General features: G+C 37.3%; 1 protein-coding gene across 4 annotated transcripts in view; it reads right to left on the bottom strand.

Annotated features, from left to right (window-relative positions):
- The window catches only part of SLK (STE20 like kinase), a 49,208-nt gene that overhangs the window by 7,694 nt on the left and 22,842 nt on the right, over positions 1–18,672 (bottom strand). The window contains exons 3-16 of one of the 4 annotated variants that reach the window (XM_009087206.4): positions 18,384–18,432; positions 17,808–17,957; positions 15,216–15,288; positions 14,810–15,004; positions 14,070–14,151; positions 12,969–13,097; positions 9,810–11,192; positions 8,428–8,558; positions 8,031–8,154; positions 7,582–7,761; positions 5,531–5,623; positions 2,359–2,488; positions 2,005–2,129; positions 858–1,046 (exon numbers count right to left, since the gene is read on the bottom strand). In XM_009087206.4, coding sequence (XP_009085454.1) covers positions 858–1,046; positions 2,005–2,129; positions 2,359–2,488; positions 5,531–5,623; positions 7,582–7,761; positions 8,031–8,154; positions 8,428–8,558; positions 9,810–11,192; positions 12,969–13,097; positions 14,070–14,151; positions 14,810–15,004; positions 15,216–15,288; positions 17,808–17,957; positions 18,384–18,432 — 3,033 coding nt within the window. The remainder of the gene's footprint in view (positions 1–857; positions 1,047–2,004; positions 2,130–2,358; positions 2,489–5,530; positions 5,624–7,581; positions 7,762–8,030; positions 8,155–8,427; positions 8,559–9,809; positions 11,193–12,968; positions 13,098–14,069; positions 14,152–14,809; positions 15,005–15,215; positions 15,289–17,807; positions 17,958–18,383; positions 18,433–18,672) is intronic. The other 3 variants (XM_018910633.3, XM_018910635.3, XM_050976021.1) reach the window with 3 other exon arrangements.

Here is an 18,672-nt window from a genome sequence, read left to right as displayed (position 1 = left end):
GTTTAGGCTGGTGTTAAACAGCTACAGGAGACCATATTTTCCACATTTGTCATCCTTCTAGTGCTCACCATATGAAACCATGATTTGTGACTGTGGTGCATCAGGAAGCAAACCTCTCAACCTCTGCACAGCATTCCCTTTTAAAGAATGAGTGAATACCTACAGCTTTAGTTCAAAAGCTCACAACACTCAAGCACCCTTAAAAATGTTTCATAGAATCACAGAACAGTTGAGTTTGGAGGGACCTGCAAAGATCAACCTCCCCACTCAAAGCAGGGTCACCAGGAGGAGGCTGTTCACGAATGTGTCCTGTTGGGTTTTGAGCATCTCTACAAGCTCTCTGGACAACCTGCTCCAGTGTTTGACCGGCTTCCCACTACAAAAATGTTTTCTCATGTTGAAGTTGGATTTTCTGTATTTCAGTTGTGGCTGTTGCCTCTCACCCTGTCACTGCACACCACTGGGAAAAGTCTGGCTCCACCTTCTTTGCTCCCTCTGTTGGGTGCTTATACTCATGGATAAGACCCTCCTGAGCCTATTCTCCTCCAGGCTGCAGCATCCCAGGTAGCTCCTTGTGTAACAAGACACTCGAGTCTCTCAGCCACCCTCAAGGCCCTTTGCATGACTTGCTCCAATAAATCCATGTCTGACTGGGAAGCCCAGGGCTGGACCCAGCACTTGAAAAGAGGCTCACCAGAGCAGCAGGGAAGGATGATTTCCTCTGACCCCATCCAGTGCATCAGCCCAGTTTGGTACCATCTGAGGACTCATGAGAGTGCACTCTATTTCATCCTCACATTTACATCACATTCAGCATTTACACTATTAAAACTATTCAACATTAATTTATTAATTACCTGTTTAATTTTTTCACGATCTTGGTCTGGAGAGGCAAATGAATTGATTCTTAAACTTTTCTTAAACATGGCCATCCGAGTCTTTGCTTCACTTCGCTGGATTTTAGGCAGTCTGGCTCTTTCCTGAGTTTGCTTGTTCTTTAACTCCTCTATAAGGCGTTGATTATACCTCTGCATTTGTTCTGTTTCCTGAAATGTTAACCATGTGGAAATATTACACAGTAGCTGTGATGTTATACAGTGTGCATCTCTTTTCATTAGGAAGTCCCCGGTGTGAGTATGTGCCTCTCAGCAGAAACCATTCCCAGCCCCAGGAGTAACAGTGGGGAGGAAAGGCTTCTGCAGAGAACTCTGGATCTTGCCCAACCCAAAGAAAATTCTCTAATAAATGTAAATAAACATATAGTTTACCAGTGCTTACTCAACTCCTGTACTGCCTTTTACAAAGCCTGTTATTCAAAAGGAGAAACTCCTTTTTGTGTAACTAAACTTCTGGGCTACAGCTGTGGAGGGGCAGTTTGCTTAAAAAAGCTGGGGAAAGCAACAGCCAACATGGGATAAACCAGAGTGGACAGAACAAGCCTTCAGTGGAGGTTGCTCATGCTCTGATCACCAAGAGATCCTCAATCAATTCCCAGTTTACAGTTTCAGAAATTGAACTATTTGCTTTTGTGTATTCTATAAAAACCAAAATGCCTTATGGAAAATAAGGATTTAGCTATAAAGAGACAGTGGTCAGCTACTTGCCCTGAAGCTAATCCAGTTCATTCTGCTCTTTTAATTCCAGGATTATTTACTTCTGAACAGATTTGTTTGAACACAAATCAAAATCGGTTTTGGTGGATAAGGAGAATGTAGTATTTTTTATAGTAAAAGACTGATGTTGTGGTTGGTTGATGGTTTTTTTTTAAAGAATCAAAAGGGAAAATATCATAATTTATCCTTCTATATATTATGAAGGTATTCAAGTAAGGTGAGTAAGATTTTTTTAATTGCAATAGAGCACATAACATCTTCAAAATTCTTATCTGGGTCTTGCCTCTACAAACGTACAGCACCAGGAGAGATCCTAAGACGACTTGATAAAAAAAAAATTGATATTATGATACACAGGAGAAAGTGCCAAAGTGCAAAAGTCAACACTAACTTTTTCATGCCTCTTAAGCAGCTGGTGCCTCTGCATGAAGTACTGATCCTTGAGCTGCTGCTTGAGGAGCTGGTGTTTCTCCTGTAGGTGCCGCTCCTCCAGCTCCCAGAATGCAGCTTCACGAGCTGGAAAAAAAGAGAAAGGTTGGTTCATGAATTGCAATCCTATCCCATACTTCCCAACCTCCTGGTGTATGTTCAGAAGTATAAGTGCATTTTAAAAACAATGCTGTTTCATAGCAAATGGTTTTGTTACAGTTCAAGATTGGTCATGAAATTGTTTGATTTCATAAAGTGAAGAAAGACCATTGTTTTACTAAACACTAGTGCCTGTTTCCAAGGGAGTGCTGGGTACCTCTCATGAGCTGCTGTTTGTTGTTGAGGCAATCTCGTTCAATAGTGGCCAGTTCTGTCTTCTGCTGCTGAATTATTTTCTTCAGAGATGCATCCAGTTCTTGTTGCTGTTTCTGCACAAACTCCTGCTCCTGGTGAAAACCAATAAAAGTAAATTAAATTGGGTTCTTCTAACCACATTACATGTTAATGAAACTCCCATTCCTCTCAGCATTAGCTATATATGAAAACAAATACATCTATGAAAGTTTGAGCTAGGGTGCCTTGGCTATCAAATTATCCATCTTTTGTATTTTCTGTGTACAGTGTAGGTAAGAGCATATTCATGTTTAAATAATACAGAAATGAGACCAAAGGTAACAATCTAGCCAGTCATCTGCAACTCATTCCATCTCTTGTCTCTCCTCAGAACAAGTTGCAGGTTCAGAGCTAGCAAAGACAATACTCAATCTAAAGCTGAACTCATTCTAAAAGGGTTAATTATGCATGTATGTAGGAAAATAAAGGTATGTATGGTTATTCTGCTTTGGGTGATTAGCTAAAGCATATTTATTTACACAGTTGGGTTTCAGATCTGTGTGGTTTATCTTGTCCTTAGGGCAGGGCTGTTGAGGCTGGGAGTTCTGCAGGACCACTGTGCAGACACCCCATGGTTCTGCAGGGGCATAACCTGCTCACACCTGAACTGAGCTGGCTCCTCACAAAGGGATTTATCACCTGCATCTTCCCATTATCCAGGGGCATCACTGTTACATCCCATCATGAAAAGCTGACAGCATTGAGTCCCCCTCCCATGCCCCAAGACCTTCTGCTGCCTTTCTTCTTTACAACTATTAAAAACCACAGCTATGAGCATGCAAGCATGCATGCACGCACACACACACACACACACACACACACACACTCTCTCACACCTGCCTTAAAACAAGAAATTGAATCAGATGCTTCTAGCATGATATCAAGGCCAAAAGAAAGGACAATGACAGGGTCTTGTCAGAGCCAAGGTGGGCTGCTCAAGTTTGTAATAAATGGAATTGAATGTTCATTAAAAGTACTTTTTATTTTGATATAAAATTTCCTGGTTTTCATCTTCACATAAAGTTATTCATTGATGAGGCTTTCATGTCTCTTATTGAGACAGGTAACATAAAACCAGAGTTGAATTAAGCTGACAGTAACAGACCTCAGGGTACAAAATGAACTGGAAGGTGTTGTTTGTAAATTAAATCAGATACACCTAACCGAATTTATAGAGGGACAAAAAATCCTGGTTTTTCCCTTTATACCTGAAAAGGTTAAAAAGACTACTACAAGTTGAACATTCTAAGGGTGCAGACACCTAATTAACACAGTGTTTAATCTGCTGGGAAATTTCTGATTTGGAGGGAGTGGGGGAAAGCTGTTCTAGCGTAGATCATAGTCATGATCAAAAAGTGATTATGCTTGAGCTTTACACATTTAATAATTTAAATATCATTGCTGCTCTCTACAGAGTAACTCTTATGAAGTTTTATACCTGCTAGTGCTGTAAGATAAACTAGGCAATCGCAGGAAATTCCACTTCTCACATCTACTCAAGTATCACATAAAATAAATGTCGCCAACTTTAGTAAGAATGTGTTGGGTGGTTTAAAGGCAGACAGTGCAAGGCAGCCAACCTTTTTCAAAGTACCACTTGGTTATGCCCAGTATCTTAAAAGAGACTCAAACATCTTTAAAATACATGGTTTCACTGCACACACAGAATACAAGTCACACAATGTTTTTCACATGTGCTGAACAAGTATCATGTTGCATGTGTGAACCCTCAGCGTCTTGCTCAGACTGAGTAACTACTGTCTTTTGGAACTTTTGACAATGGATAGAGCACAATTACCTAAATTGGTGCTAACCAGTTTGGAGACAGCAGTGACATTGATCAGCACATATGAGCAGAAAGAGAAGACACACATCTGGAAAATTAGGAAGATAAACTTGCACTGTGTTGCATTTTAAGACTTACATCCTGCATTTGTGCGTTGAAAAGCGTACATGAAGACAACTGAAAAGACTGAATCATAACCTGAGCAACACCCTGTGGGACACAATGTAATTCTGTGTCATAATATAGTGAAACATATTTCTATTCTTACAAAAGGGAAGAAATGAGATCTGCTGCACGTTAGTAATAAACATTTGAAATGTCAAGGCTAATCACACAAGTAGATGCTGATGGAAGTTCTAGATATTCTAAAACTAAGCAGCTGCACCTTCTTTAGCACTTGTCATTCCAAGTAAGAATATTTCACGTTTAAAATCTTCTTTCACCTCTCTTCATCAAACTGAAAGCAGCAAAGGAAATTAACCATGTCTCTACAAACATTATGAAAAATTAGATTTTTGTTTCCTTAAAAAGTTTCAAGACAGATATATTTGGTATGGGGAAAGTGCTACAACTCAATCACCTTCTATCCTGGGAAATCCCCTCTTAAATTAAACACATAATGGAATAAAGTTGCTATTATTTTCTACTAGGTCACTCACATAAACATTTAATCTTTAAGTTACTCAAACCAAACTTGCTCTGCTGTGGTTCAAATTCACTCTGTACAAGCTGTGGCCATCACAAAGCCAGTATTTTTCTGAAATACTAGCCCTCTTTCTAGCTGGGTCATAGAAAAGCAGCAAGTCTGAAGGCATGAAATCACAGATGATGTTTTGTAAAGTTTCTATACACCTACACTTTGACATTTAAATAACATTTTACCTAATCTGTTCTGCTCCTATAAACAAGATGTCTCATGCTTTCATATTAGATACATTTTCCTCCTCTGCATTTTTGTAGTTCAAAACTTCCTCCTGACTAGAACCTTTAAAATTTGAAGGACCCATGGAGTACTTACCACTCGTAAAAGCACTGTAAATAAACATGCTGTAGAAAAATATCATTCTTTTTCAGTAGAGCTCACAAAATCCTACACTTAGACAGTACAAACCTGGCAACAGCTGCTCCTACATATCTACCTAGTTAAGTCTAAGATGTGACATGGGAGTACTTGAAGAAAGAGAGCAGTTTGTAGGGTTAGTTTGAGTTAAGTTCCATATTCACTCAACAACAACAAGAAATGAAATCATCAAGCTGTGTGAATACTGCTGCCTTTTGTATTTTAGTAGCTTGAAGCTGCCATTGTTACCTGAGCATGCTGGCTTTGTGCAAGCTCCTCTTTCTTGCGTTTCATGAGCTCTTTTCTCAGCTCTTTTGGTGCTTTCTCCACTTCACATAAAACCTACAGTGTATATAAGCATGCAGAAGGTGGCAAAAAGAACACTTGGTCTCCACAGCAAGCACTACTGTGAACATAGGGACATGCAGGTCAAGCACTAGAGGTAGTTGGAAGCATGTATTACTTCAGTGGCAGGGATGTTAGTTTAGTGAAAGAGCTTAATGAAAAGAGAAAGAACAATAGGTGCTTTATGCATGCCACTGTGCAAAGAGGAGGGATGTGCCAGCGCTTTTTGCATGCAAATGCTGCCCAGTGCCCTCAGAAATGGCAGTGCCTCGATTGTGCTTCCATGCAGCTGCCAGAGTCAATAGTTAAGAAAACCACCACCTGCAAAAGTGGTATTTTCTTGAATCACTATGGCAAAAGGACCACAGAGCATGTTACCTCGCATAAAGCTGTGAAAAATGGTTGGAAGCTTAAAATAACTTCCACTGAAACCCAGCTATTTCTGACACTGCCTCTAACCTGAATTTACAAGATGCCGTTATTAGTGTCTGTGACCATAAATGACATCTACACAGCTTATGTCTTCAAAATAATCATACAAGTAAACAAAACATTATTTGGTTGTGTTTGGTTCTGAAGAATTTAAAGCAAAACCCATCAATAAATAAGAGTGTTTTCAAGAAACTTTTTGTCACACGTATGCTGGGATGGAACGTGTTTCAGTACACGGTGAATTAGACAAGATTAGCAGAAGATTCTAAATATAACCTGGCTAAATCAACTGACTATTAATCTGTTAATTTGCTGATGAGTTTTGCTTTTAAGAATTACAAAAATGTGGCATTGTACACTCCAATATAACATGAATAGTTTTAGAGCAGCAGCTGCATTTTCCTTCAAACTGTACATTGCCTTTTGAAGCTTTAAACACAAAAGTATGCACTCAGAGACAAATGCCTGTTTGTTTAATAGTGGAAGCATCATCAGAAAACAGAGTCCAAATCACCACATGCTATTCCTATGTCCATGAAAGAACTGTTTTTAGCTCAGAGCAATATGTAAAATTCTCCCAATTTCCCATGTAGGACCCAATCACCAGTGAACAGAGATAGACTCAAAATGCAAGAGGTACCGCAAAAGAAAAAAAATTGTTATTTACATATGGGCATACAGTTCAAACTGAATACAACTTATATTTCAATGCACATTTGTGCTACAGGATCATTCTATGCAAAAGCATTGACAGTTCAGCTTTCTAAAGACATCTCTGAGTCTAGTAACTATCAGAGCAAACACTAGAGCCATTTATATAAAAATGGGCACTATGCAATTGAACCAAAAATTAAATAAAACAGCTTTTAAGATGCAAAATCCATATGGAAACCTACCACCTTTTCTTAATTCAATGCAAGTAAATTACCTTCACCAGTTGTCAGTGTCAGTCTTTTCACCTTAACTATATGACATTTATGAAATGAACTGTAAAAGATTTTAGGTTACCCAGACTTCTCTCTCCTGGCTTTCATTTTGAACTAACAAACCAAATTCATATTATTGCTGTCACTTCATATAAAGAAATTCTATACAATTACAGCACACAGTCAATTTAAGAAATCTAACAGATTAACAAAAACAAAACAAAACTGAAATTATTGTCTTTGAAATTCTAATTTGTTAAGTATTTACTAAGTAACTATAGCTGGAATTTTTTCACAATCTTCATGAAAATACTTTTTTTTTTATTTAGTATTTGAGAGGAAATATTTTATTAAATATCTTGTGAAAAACAAAATCTTCTAACTTGATGATGTCTTCTAGATTAAATCAATACCTCAAGCTTCCTGTCAGCTGTTTGTATTTCACTTTAGGCAGTTAAACAAGAGACAAAATTCTGACTGGTAGTGACACTTCCAAACCGCAGTATAGCACAAGTTTGACAAGGCTTCTAGGAGACCTAATCTCAACTGTTTGCTATGCCTATACTCCTTATTTTCTATATTAGCATCATCTCTTACCTCTTTTTTTTTGTTTTTCAGCACATTCTGGAATTTGGACAACTCCTTCTCCTGCTCAGCCTTGATGCGCTTTGCTTCATCCCGTAAGCGATTTGTGTGCTCCTGCTCCAGGCGCTCGATCGTCTGCTTCTGCTGCTTTTCCAGGTTCTCTATCTCCTGATCATACTGGCGCTTTTTACTCTGTAAAAATTATTTGGCACCTTTTTTTAGACAGCTAAGTCCTGTTAAGCAAAGTGCTGTAGCACAGCAAGGAATGGCAATGATGGATTGTTGTGGCAGCAAGCCCCTGCACAAGCTGGGCACCCCACAATGGCAAATATTGCCTTTTATTTAAGAATGAAGGCTAAGCTAGAGCCATCATGGCAGGAAACACCTGACTGCTCTTAGCACTATTCTGCCTCCTCCATCAAGATATCATATTTTAAGAGCACCAAAATGCAGAAACTCACTGTCATTTCCTGTTCAAAACGTCTGTACATCTGCTCTCGCTGCTGCAGAAGCTTATTGCTGAGCTGCTGTTGGGCTCTCTGCTCCTCTTTCTGAAGAAGTCTCAGCTCTCTGAGCTCTTGACGTCTAATAAGGACAAAGAACACTTAATACTGATGGAAAAACAAGAGAAGTGTAAAATGACAAGAAATGAAAAGGACCATTGATAACTTTGGCCCAGTAAAACTAATTTTGAACTAATTGCCTTAATAAGAAACACTTTATATTCACTTCTACTAAAAAAAATTGTAAATTTATCCTCAAATATGACTGAAATAAGATCATTAGCTCATTTGTTTTATTCAAAGAAAAAAAATCAGCTGCTAACCTCTTGAAAATTTTACTTTTAGAAACACTTACCGTAGAAATCGCATTTCTTCACTTTTTGAATCATTTTCAGTAACTATTTTTGATGTGGTTACACTCACTTCTACTCCATCAACGACAAACTTCCGAGTTTTCTTTAACGTTTTCTTCTGCCTTCTAGTTTCCTAAATTAAGCATTGGTAAGTTAGTTATTTATGTTATTTTTCCCTTTTTTCTTAATATTGAATTATATCTAATATTTCTGGGAATGTCTTCTATACAATCATCAAGAGCCCTTCTCGCTTACCAGGTGCCTCACTAATCAAGTGAGAATTTGAAAAATTCCAATAAACTGAAACTCTCTAGTAAGGAAAGCAAAACTGCAATTATTGATTATCCAAAGTACCAGAAGAAAAAAAAAAATTAAGCCAGAAACTCTGAAGAGAGCTGATGCAGTTTTAAGAGATGAAGACAGCTATATTTACTGTTTGCTTTGGATCATGATTTCCCCAGCCACCAACAGGTATTTAATTCTGAAAATCAGTTCTGAAACAGGATTACAATTTACTCACCTACTTCCTCCTGCTTTGGACATAAACAAGTGGGTTTGTTTTTTTTATTGATATATATATTAGCCAAAATCATATTATGATCTTGCTGACAACTAGAGAAGTCTCAGTTGTCAGAGCTGCTGTTGTTTCATTGCAAGAAAAGAAGAACCCCAGCTGAACCTGCATCATCTCCATTGTGTCAGGGCAACTGCAAACACCCTTGTGTTTAGCACAATTATGCCAATCTATGATTCTTTTGTTTGGTTGTCTTTCTAGGTTTGTTTTTCCTCCACTCAAGCCCATGTTACAGTTACTACCCCAACATGGCTTCATTTTAATACAAAAACTACAAATAAAGTTCATAGTCTGGAATTTGCTTCCTCCAAATATGCTCATTCATAGTGACATAACTGCATGGACACAGTACAACCACAGGAGAACAGAGATTGCAATAAAAAAATCCAGCAGCATGTCTGCCTTGGATATCCCAAACAGAGAGACAGAATATGGAAGTGACAGGAATTCGGTATAAGATTAGATAGTCACTAGATTTTTCCCATTGAACCAGAATTCTGTGCACTTAGCTGGTCTTCCTGAGTATCAGCTCTGACCTACAGCTGCTCATGATTCTTCATGTTTAGTATTATTACACTTCCTTTTATGGCTTATACTATTATGCAATACAGTATGAAACTAATTAGCATAACTGCACATAATCCAGACATTGTTGTATGGTACAATTTAGAATACTTTGGTTTCTACAAAGCTTTGTATATATGTGCCATACTGGTTTCTCCCTCAATATTTTTCTTTGTAGCAAAGGTAACACTTGGAGAGTTACACTCACATGAGATTTTATATTAAAAAATATATGCTTGCACTTACCTGTAAAGATATTGATCCCGTCTCTTTGTTTTTACTAAGGAAACTAGAAATGGACAAGTTCAAATCAATGCTGCTGTTATCAGCTGTAGAACCAGTGCCTGAATCTGCATCATTTTCCTTCAAATTCTCCGATTCCAGTTGCTGTAAAGTCTCAGTATTGCCTTGATTATCTGTTTTGACCTTCTCATTTTCTTCAGTGCTAATACTAATACTGGGGACTGGAGTGACTTCAGAGTCATCAGCTTGTTCACTGACAGTGTCTTGAAGCTTATTCTTCATGATTTCATCTGAGGAAACTGCTGGATGTTCTTTGTCTACCTGGACGTTGGTTTCCTGTATATTCTCAGGTCCGTGGTCTCCTGAATTTTGGTCCATACCAGTCACTTTATCCACCAGTTTATCAGGAATATCCTCAGGTTTGTTCTGTAATGCCTTCTGGTCTACAATATCTTTTCCAGAATCTTTGACCTTTGTTTCCTCTGTGCTGTTTATATTACTGATACCCTCATTTTCACTTTCTGCCAGTTTCTTGTCTACTTCGACCACTGTATCTTGGCTTTCTGAAAGAGTTTCTTCAGAGCTGATTATCTCATGGACCTGCTTAGCCTGACTTTCCACTGGCTTATCCTCCAGCTCAGGTATTTTATCCCCATCACTGATAGGTGTTTCAGCAATAGCACCTATCTCCTTAATGTTGTCAATTCCATGCTTTATTAGTTCCTTTTCTTCATCAGACACTTTAACTGTAGCATTAGGCAGAGTTTCTGTAGTGGTATCTATTACTGCCTCTTTCTGAGCTTCACCTTTATCTTCCTTTTGCTCTGTATCTATATTTTCTGCTGGGACCTTTTCTTCCTCACCGTCCAAGAGATCCATTCCCTTCTCCTCTTCTTTTTCACCAGTTTCATTAGAAATGCCTTCTTCAGTTTCTACCCTATCTTCAGTTACAGGTACTAATTTCAGTTTGTCATCTTCTATCTGTTCATCTGCCACAGAATTTTCTTTCTCTATTTTTAAGTTAGGTTCATTCTTTATTTCCACATCAACTTCTTTACCTCCCTTCTGGGGTTCTGTATCCTCATGCATTTTTTCCAGGCTTTCTGTATTCTTTTCTGCTGGCACCATTTTGCCTTGCTCATCTTCACCAGTGGGCAAAGAACCGTTCTGCACTTTCACATCGCTAATGGGAATATCGTGTATGTTATCAGCTGTTTTCCTAAATTTAATGTCCTCAGATTCATCTCCAGTTGTTTTGTCCTCAATGGCATTACTTTCTGTTTTCTCAGAGAGAGATTCCAGGACAGAAGCATTCTGTGAAAGTTTATCCTCTTCAGAGCTGGCAATACTAAGGTCAGAGGATGCACGTTTCTCTGCAGGTAACTGCTAAAAAATTAAAGCAAGAAAAACATTCAATCATTTTATAACTTAATCAAAGCACAGTTTTATGGAAGAATATGTGAACAGAGATCAGTATTGTATTCACATGCAGTTACACAATTTTGATAACCTCAGAGTCCTTCCCTTGGACTATCACAGAAGAAGCGCGTAAACTACAGAGAGGCTCTGAACAGAAAGTTTCACTGTGATCAAGGGAAAGGGATCATGGTCATCAGCTACTCTTCAAGGGTCTTTTTCTTTTCACATTCCTTTTTTTTTTTTAATCAGTTCAGCTCCTCAACAGTCTCAGCTACAGCTGGATTTGAAAGACTTCACTTTGTGCCAGCTGGGCAGGGAAGAAACTGTAGCTTTAGTTAGTGCAGCACTGATAAAATGCAGTATTAAGTCCTTCTCCTGCTTCACTTTGTGTTCTTGGCTAAAAATGCCTGAAAACTTTTCATCTGGTTTTAATCATGCTGAAACCCCGTTAAAATGGTGAAAACCTCCAGCAGATCTGATTAAGTGGCAGTACAAAACTAGAACAGAAACAGTTACCTCACTGTAGAAACTGCCGCTGCCAGAATATGAATAAATGTTATCAGATTCCATAGAGACATCCAAAAGAATATAGTAATAGAGTAACATTTTAACCACAATTGCCCTTTCGTTCTTCAAAGTGACTGTGATATCTGTCTGTCTGTATCTACTCCTAGAACCCTGTAATTTGCAGATCAGGCTTTTGATTTGCCATAGGGAACGTCCTAGGTTAGCTGTTGCAGCAAGCACAGGTTTGATTGTGCATTTCCTTAAGGATTTCCCAAGCATAGAGAAAACAATTCCTTTTAAGTCAAAATTGCGTTTAAAATATTTCTTTGTGTAATTGTTCAAGAAGTTTAGTGTTGATCTCCCAGGAGTGTTTAAAACTACCCCAAGGAAATAACGAGAAGGGCTCTACCTCACACTTTCCTGCAATGCCGCTTGTGAGACTTGACAGAGTCCCAGGGTGGACTTCACTCCAGCCCTCCTGGATGGATGGCTCAGCAGCTCATCCATGGGAGGGGAGCTGCTGGGGATCACGTTTGGAGCGGTGGGGTGGACTGGGAAGGCAGTAAGACGGTCAGGGGCTGTGAGGAACGTGCAGATGGGTAAGGGGGGAATGGAGGCATCTGCTCGAGCACTTGGCTCCTGCAGCAGTGCAGGAACAGCAGCTCTGGGAGGCACAGGGAGCAAACAGCCTGGGCACTCTGCAACCTGCACCCCTCCCTGGACATCACAGTTTTCCCTCTGAGCAACCACACTCACGCTCTAAGATTCTTAAAGCATCTTTAGAACTACATTCATTATAAAATATGTGGGTTTTTCCTATTCTTTGATAGTCACACTGTGAAATTACAAACTTAGTTTACAGCATAATAGTCCAATACTTCTCTTAATCTTTTAAACACTTTATGGAATACAAACACACATTTCCTCATTCACCCACTCATTATGACTTAAAACCATTTACATAAAAATCAGTATCTCATTTTTAAAAATAGCACATATACATGTAAAAAACTTAAGACATTAGTCTTTATTAGCTATTATTTATTAGTAGTTTTTAAGGAGTTCAAACATGCTAATTTTGAAATTGCTGGCTACCTCATTTGTAATAAGTTTAGAGCATGATTATGATGTTATTCCTAGAATATTTGATGTCAAAGTTGAGCTAATACAACTGAAACTGAATTCTCCATAGGAAATTTGACACGGCATATTAAAAAAAGTAGATTTTGAACTGACCAGTGAGTTTTCTGTTTCTTCTTCTTCATCCTCATCTTTACCATCTTCAACTTCTTCTGTAACTTCTGCCTTAGCTTCTGCAATCAATTCTCTTATTGGTTTATTTGAAGTAACAGTAACAAATGGATGCTTGTGAAAACAAAAAAATTAAGCACAATTTTAGGTGTGGCTTCATAGTATACAGTGGGAAAATCATAATCTGAAAGAAATATAACTTCAGAGTAGTGTTACTTTGGTTGCCTCACATTTGAAAATTCACAATTAACATAACTGTTCCAATGTGTTTTTTGCAGAAGTCTTAAAATCAAAACATTTTTATTCAAGTATACTACATAAGTAGTCTAACAAACTTGCTAAAAATACAAATGATTCATTTATACTGACCTTTTTCACAATCCAAAGAATAGAAGTAGAAAGATTTCTAAAAAGGTTTTTTTTCTTGGAATTAGGTTTCATTTCAGTTCCACAGTTAAATTACTTCTTGACAAGCTTTATCTAGAAAATATACTTTCTAGAAAAAAATGTGCTTTGCCTTTACAACTTTTCCTAACATGAACTAGAATTCTACCTTTTTCTTTAGGAACGAGGAGGTTCCTGTTCCTCTTCCACTGTCTGAATCTTCTTTCTCTGCTTGGCCCTGTTACTTAAATCTATTCAGCATATGCCAGATGGATTGTGGATAAAGCAAATGGGTGCTGACGTTAAACACAATCAAATGTACCTGGTCACATCTATTCCTGTTCAGCTGTTCTGCACTGACAGCATTACAGAGGAGGGCTGAGCACTAAAGCTTTTAAAACACCTGTCAGCAACTGGCCACAGACCTAAACAACTCTGTCATCCATTGTAAGTATCAAAGTATAGTTACTTACACAAAGTAATTAGTTATATTACAGCAAAATATGTTCAACTAATAACCTGATCTGTGCTTAGTATCATCTGATCAAATTTTACTAAATAAGGATCAATTTTAAAAGAGATTTTGGACAAATACCTTATTTGAAAATATTTAAGTAGTTACTATAATACTGCTCTACTTTAAAAAAAATACCAAATATTCTTGCCTTTAAACAACAGTTCTGAACAATGAACTCTTCCTACCTGTAGAAGTTGACTTGCACTCCACCTTGCATCTACATTCTTTTCCAAACATTTCTTCAAAAAATCTTTAAAATCTGATGACCTACACAACAAGCAGACAGGCAGTGGTTGTTCCTCTGTCTAAACATCAGACTAGCATATAAACTGAAATACTCTGTAGGTTAACATGAATCTACTCTGCAACTCCAAGTCCTGCTATTGACTCAGGAAAATACAAAGGGAATACAGGAATGGCAAGACCAAAACAGCACAGAGACAATCTTTAAAAGGTTTGTTCATTATCAGAAGAATTTACTTTTTGTTCTGGAGTATTAATACACTTCATCTGCTATATCAGTAACTGAATCATGTGAAGATGTTAAATTGACCAAATAGATAATGGCTTTTAAAAATACTTTCTTAGTATAAAGATGCTTTAGTTTCCTTTCACCCTTTGTTAGACGGCCTTCAGATCTGTTACTACATTTGTAAAAAAGCTATTTCACATACATTTTAAGGCAAAGCCTATAAAGTAGTTCTGTATAAAAGCTTCTATACAGAACTATGACCAAAAAAAGTTCAAATTGTTTCAGAAGACATATATACACACATGTACAAACATATATTGGGATTGCATGGACCTGCCTTAAAGCATAAAGCTACACCATAAACTTCAACAGGGATTTGCTCATCAAATCTAGCAAACAAATGATTTGGAATGCCTTACACTGGGGTAGGAAAGCTGTCAATAAAACACAAACCATTTTGAAGGCTGTGCCAATGTTGGCGGATCAGATTTTGCGATTTTCAGCAGCACTCGCATGGGATTCAGTTCATGATGAGGTGGCTCTATCTGAGCCATTTCTATTAAAGTAATGCCAAGAGACCAGATATCAGCCTTGTAATCATATGGTCTGTCTTTAGAGGTCTCACACATTACTACTTCTGGAGCCATCCTGCAAAGACAGCGACAAAGTTCCAGATGAGAAAATGCTTTTTGATGTGTTCTGAGAACAGCTGTAGACACAGATATTCACTGAAGCATTGCTAGAAGCACATTCCACCATCAGTATATTTACACAGTACCTATCAAGCTTGTAATATCAAATCAAAAGTAACATTAAGATACTAGTTCATACAAAAAAGTTAGCAAAAGAGTGCACTTACCAATATGGTGTACCAATAAATGAGTCTCTTCTTTGTATTGTTCTGGTGTTTTTAGCTGATACTCCAAAATCCGCTTAAAGCAAACAGTAAAACACTATTAACAGGGTGGTGGAAAGCAGACTATATTTCTTTTTACTTTACAATTGTCTTTTAAAATGGTGTATGCTCCAGAGCAAACATTCTTCAGTATTAAAAATTCAAAGTGAAGTAAAAATATTTGTGTTCCGATAGCTTAGTGCCAAGGTTTTATAGCATTTATTATAAAAGATCTTGAATAAAACATATTCTACATTTCTTAAAAAAAACCCAAGCCATAGTGCTACTGTTGGGCTGTATGGGACAAAAGCAAAATATGTATTTACCACAGGAAAAAGTGCATTACATTCCTTTAAGTAGAAATTAATTTTTTTAGCCTATGAAGTCTGTATTCATCAAACATGGCATCAACTATCTCAACTAATTCAAGAACTCATTCAATTTTTAATTTCAGGACTCAAATTTTCACAAAGTAACATTTTCCTTTCATCTTACAGGTTTCTTTCCATGTGTTTTTTCACTTTATAATACCTGAATGCTTGCATATGTACTTTTCATGGACTATCTACCAAAACAAACCTTTACCTCTTTGAGATTAGTTATCTATAAAGTACTGTATCTCTCAGTTTAAAAAAAAGAAGACATTTAAATAAGTGCTATATGCTTATAACAGACATAATTTTGTTAATGAAGATCTAGAGATTAAAGCAAAGGGACAAAGAGCCATATGTTGCCATCTTTAATCTGTACAAAATCACTTGATGGGCTCAATACTTGAGAAGTCTAATTTTGCTCTGGGAAAAAAAACAGGACTAAAATGTATTGGCTCAAATGCATAAAACTGAATTTCTGAGGGACTACAGGTGTTGAAATAATAACACTCATATATATTAAAAAATGCAATAGAAGAAATTTCCTTGCCACTCACACATCTGCAAAACAAGGAATTACCTTTATTTTTGTATAACAATCCAAATACAAGTAGTTTATAAGGAGTAAAATGCTCCTTCAAAGGATGCTGTACATTTTTCATAATTACATTGTGTCTTTTTTTAGAAATCTTAATTAGCAAACCTGAATGCATCACCAAATGCACGTGTGGAAGAAATCTCCTGTGGTCTAAACTGTTAAGTAGTATCTGACAGCCTGCAAGGTGCTGTGTACCAGCTAAGCTTGACAAAATCTTAAAATAGTTCCAAGTCTGTATGAGGAGAAGCCAGGTCACATGAGGAGATGAACTGAAACAAATTATTTTCTCTGACCATGAGACTCCTGCTATGATCTGTGGTTTCTTTTACAGCAGTGCCAAGAAACTAAGACAGTGGTTCTATTACACTTCCACATCAGGATTGTGACCCCAAATGCATCACTAAATGTTCTGGCTCCAAAGAACAGCTACACCAGTGAAGTTACACGTACTCTGCAGACAAAAAGAAAGCCAGATGCAAGGATTGTGTGTACAAGGAATAATCTTGTACAAAAAGGATCCATGGAAAAAGCACAATCACACTGAACTGATCAAACAGCAAAGCAGGTTCTTAAATATTCTCAGTTTCTAATAGAGAAGGTGCACAGTACCTTGCTGAGATGTGATCAATACAAGTTAGGCAGGAGATATATTCCTCAATTTGGACACATCATGCTTACATTTAAAAGGAAAGTCTGTATCAAGGCTGCAAATTTAGAGCCCCAGTTCCCTGTGGCAATATTCTGATTTTCCTTACCTCTGCCCTCTGTGCATCCAAAGAAAAACAACTGATCACACTGATCCCATGCAGAGAGAAGGCTTTGAAACCTGAGCGTGGGCAGGGATGTCATGGAACTATGCCATGGGTAGAGCCACTGTAAAGGCTGACAGCTTATACACATTTTTCCCTGAAACAAAGTGGATCCAGATAATTCCTGCCCTTTCCTGGCTGAATGAAGGGATGCTATTCACCACCAGCAGCCCTTTGTCAGTTCTGCATGGAGGAATCCTCATCAGACTAAAAATGTGGATGACTGCCTTAACTTAGATTTTAAAAAAACCCAGAAATCAACAATAGTAAGCTGTATTTTGTTCCAGACTGTTCTGTCTTAATTTCAGTGCAACAAACAATTGAAAAAGGAGTGGAAAAACTAAGCTGGATGATTCAGATTATTACATCTCTCTCAAGGGAAGAGACAACACTACAAGGCACTGCTTTTTGGTGGTTATGAAGAATGTTCCCTTTCCAAGCCAACAACTTCAAAGGGAAGTTCTGATGTTATCACAGTGAAGGTAAGTATAATCAGGAACTTTATACTAAGAAACAGCAAGATCTATGATGACTTCTTGTGCTGATTTTGAAGTATGAAAGATGTGATAAGTATGGTCAGGATATTTGCTCAAGTTTTTTTGGTTCTTTTTTTTTTCCCCTTGATAGTACCAAACCATTTGCTTTTGAAAAACTTCTCATTGTTAGACTGGTATTTCAGTAGGTAAATATTGAACCCTGACAAACTGCAGCTTAAGGAAAATACAATTAAAAGACCATGCCGAGTTCCAGAAAAGAGCTTTATTTGAAACATGCTTACCTAGTTTAATGTCTCCATCTAATGTGAAAAGAATATTGCCAGCTTTTAGATCTCTGTGGATGATCTTATTCTCATGCAAGTAGTTCAGTGCTTCCAGTGTCTGCCTGCACACCACTTTGATCTGTGGCTCTGTTAACGGCCTTTCAAGCTCTACAAGAGAGAGACAGAAATAATCACAACATTTTTGCATTTTATGTTACATGTTCATAGCAAACCCTATAGGAATATATGGGAAAATTAATTAATCTGACAGATTCTAAGCATCACATGTCAGAAAAAAAATCTGTCTGAGAATATTTGCTCCTTCCAGTAAAGATTTTTATTCCTTGAACCCAACCCCCTTCTCATTATGAATTATGTATACCTACCTATCTGAACTGTGAAAAAACTACATCATTTAGAGACTGGTTCTTTTGTGTGGTACATAGAAGTGCTAAAGACCAGATCTTTTACATAAGTATTTGCATATCAAAACAATACACATATGAAATAAGTCTTTCAGTATATATTATCATTTTAAGGTAATATTATTATTATTATTATTATTATTATTATTAGTTGAAATAACTTATTTACCCAACATAACTGCATCTACTGCTCCTCCTGCACAAAATTCAATCAGGATCTGTATATAAATAAATAAAAAAAATACAGACATTAGAAATTAAATAGTTCCACTGAACTGAATCATTGATTAAGGAAGCATTTTTGGGAGATCAGACTTTCAGACTATTTGGCCTCAACAAGTTATTTTACTAACCTGCAAAGTACTGTTAGCCAGCTAAAAGTAGGGCTGTGCTGCTCAACAAATTATTTGCAAAATGCCTCAAGACCCTCAGACAAAAGTTTTAATCCAACTATAAAA

The sequence above is a fragment of the Serinus canaria genome, chromosome 6, assembly GCF_022539315.1.
Source record: "Serinus canaria isolate serCan28SL12 chromosome 6, serCan2020, whole genome shotgun sequence".
NCBI classification, from domain to species: Eukaryota; Metazoa; Chordata; class Aves; order Passeriformes; family Fringillidae; genus Serinus; species Serinus canaria.
The sequence above is the reverse complement of the archived record's forward strand: the minus strand, read 5'-3'. Positions and strand labels throughout refer to the sequence as shown.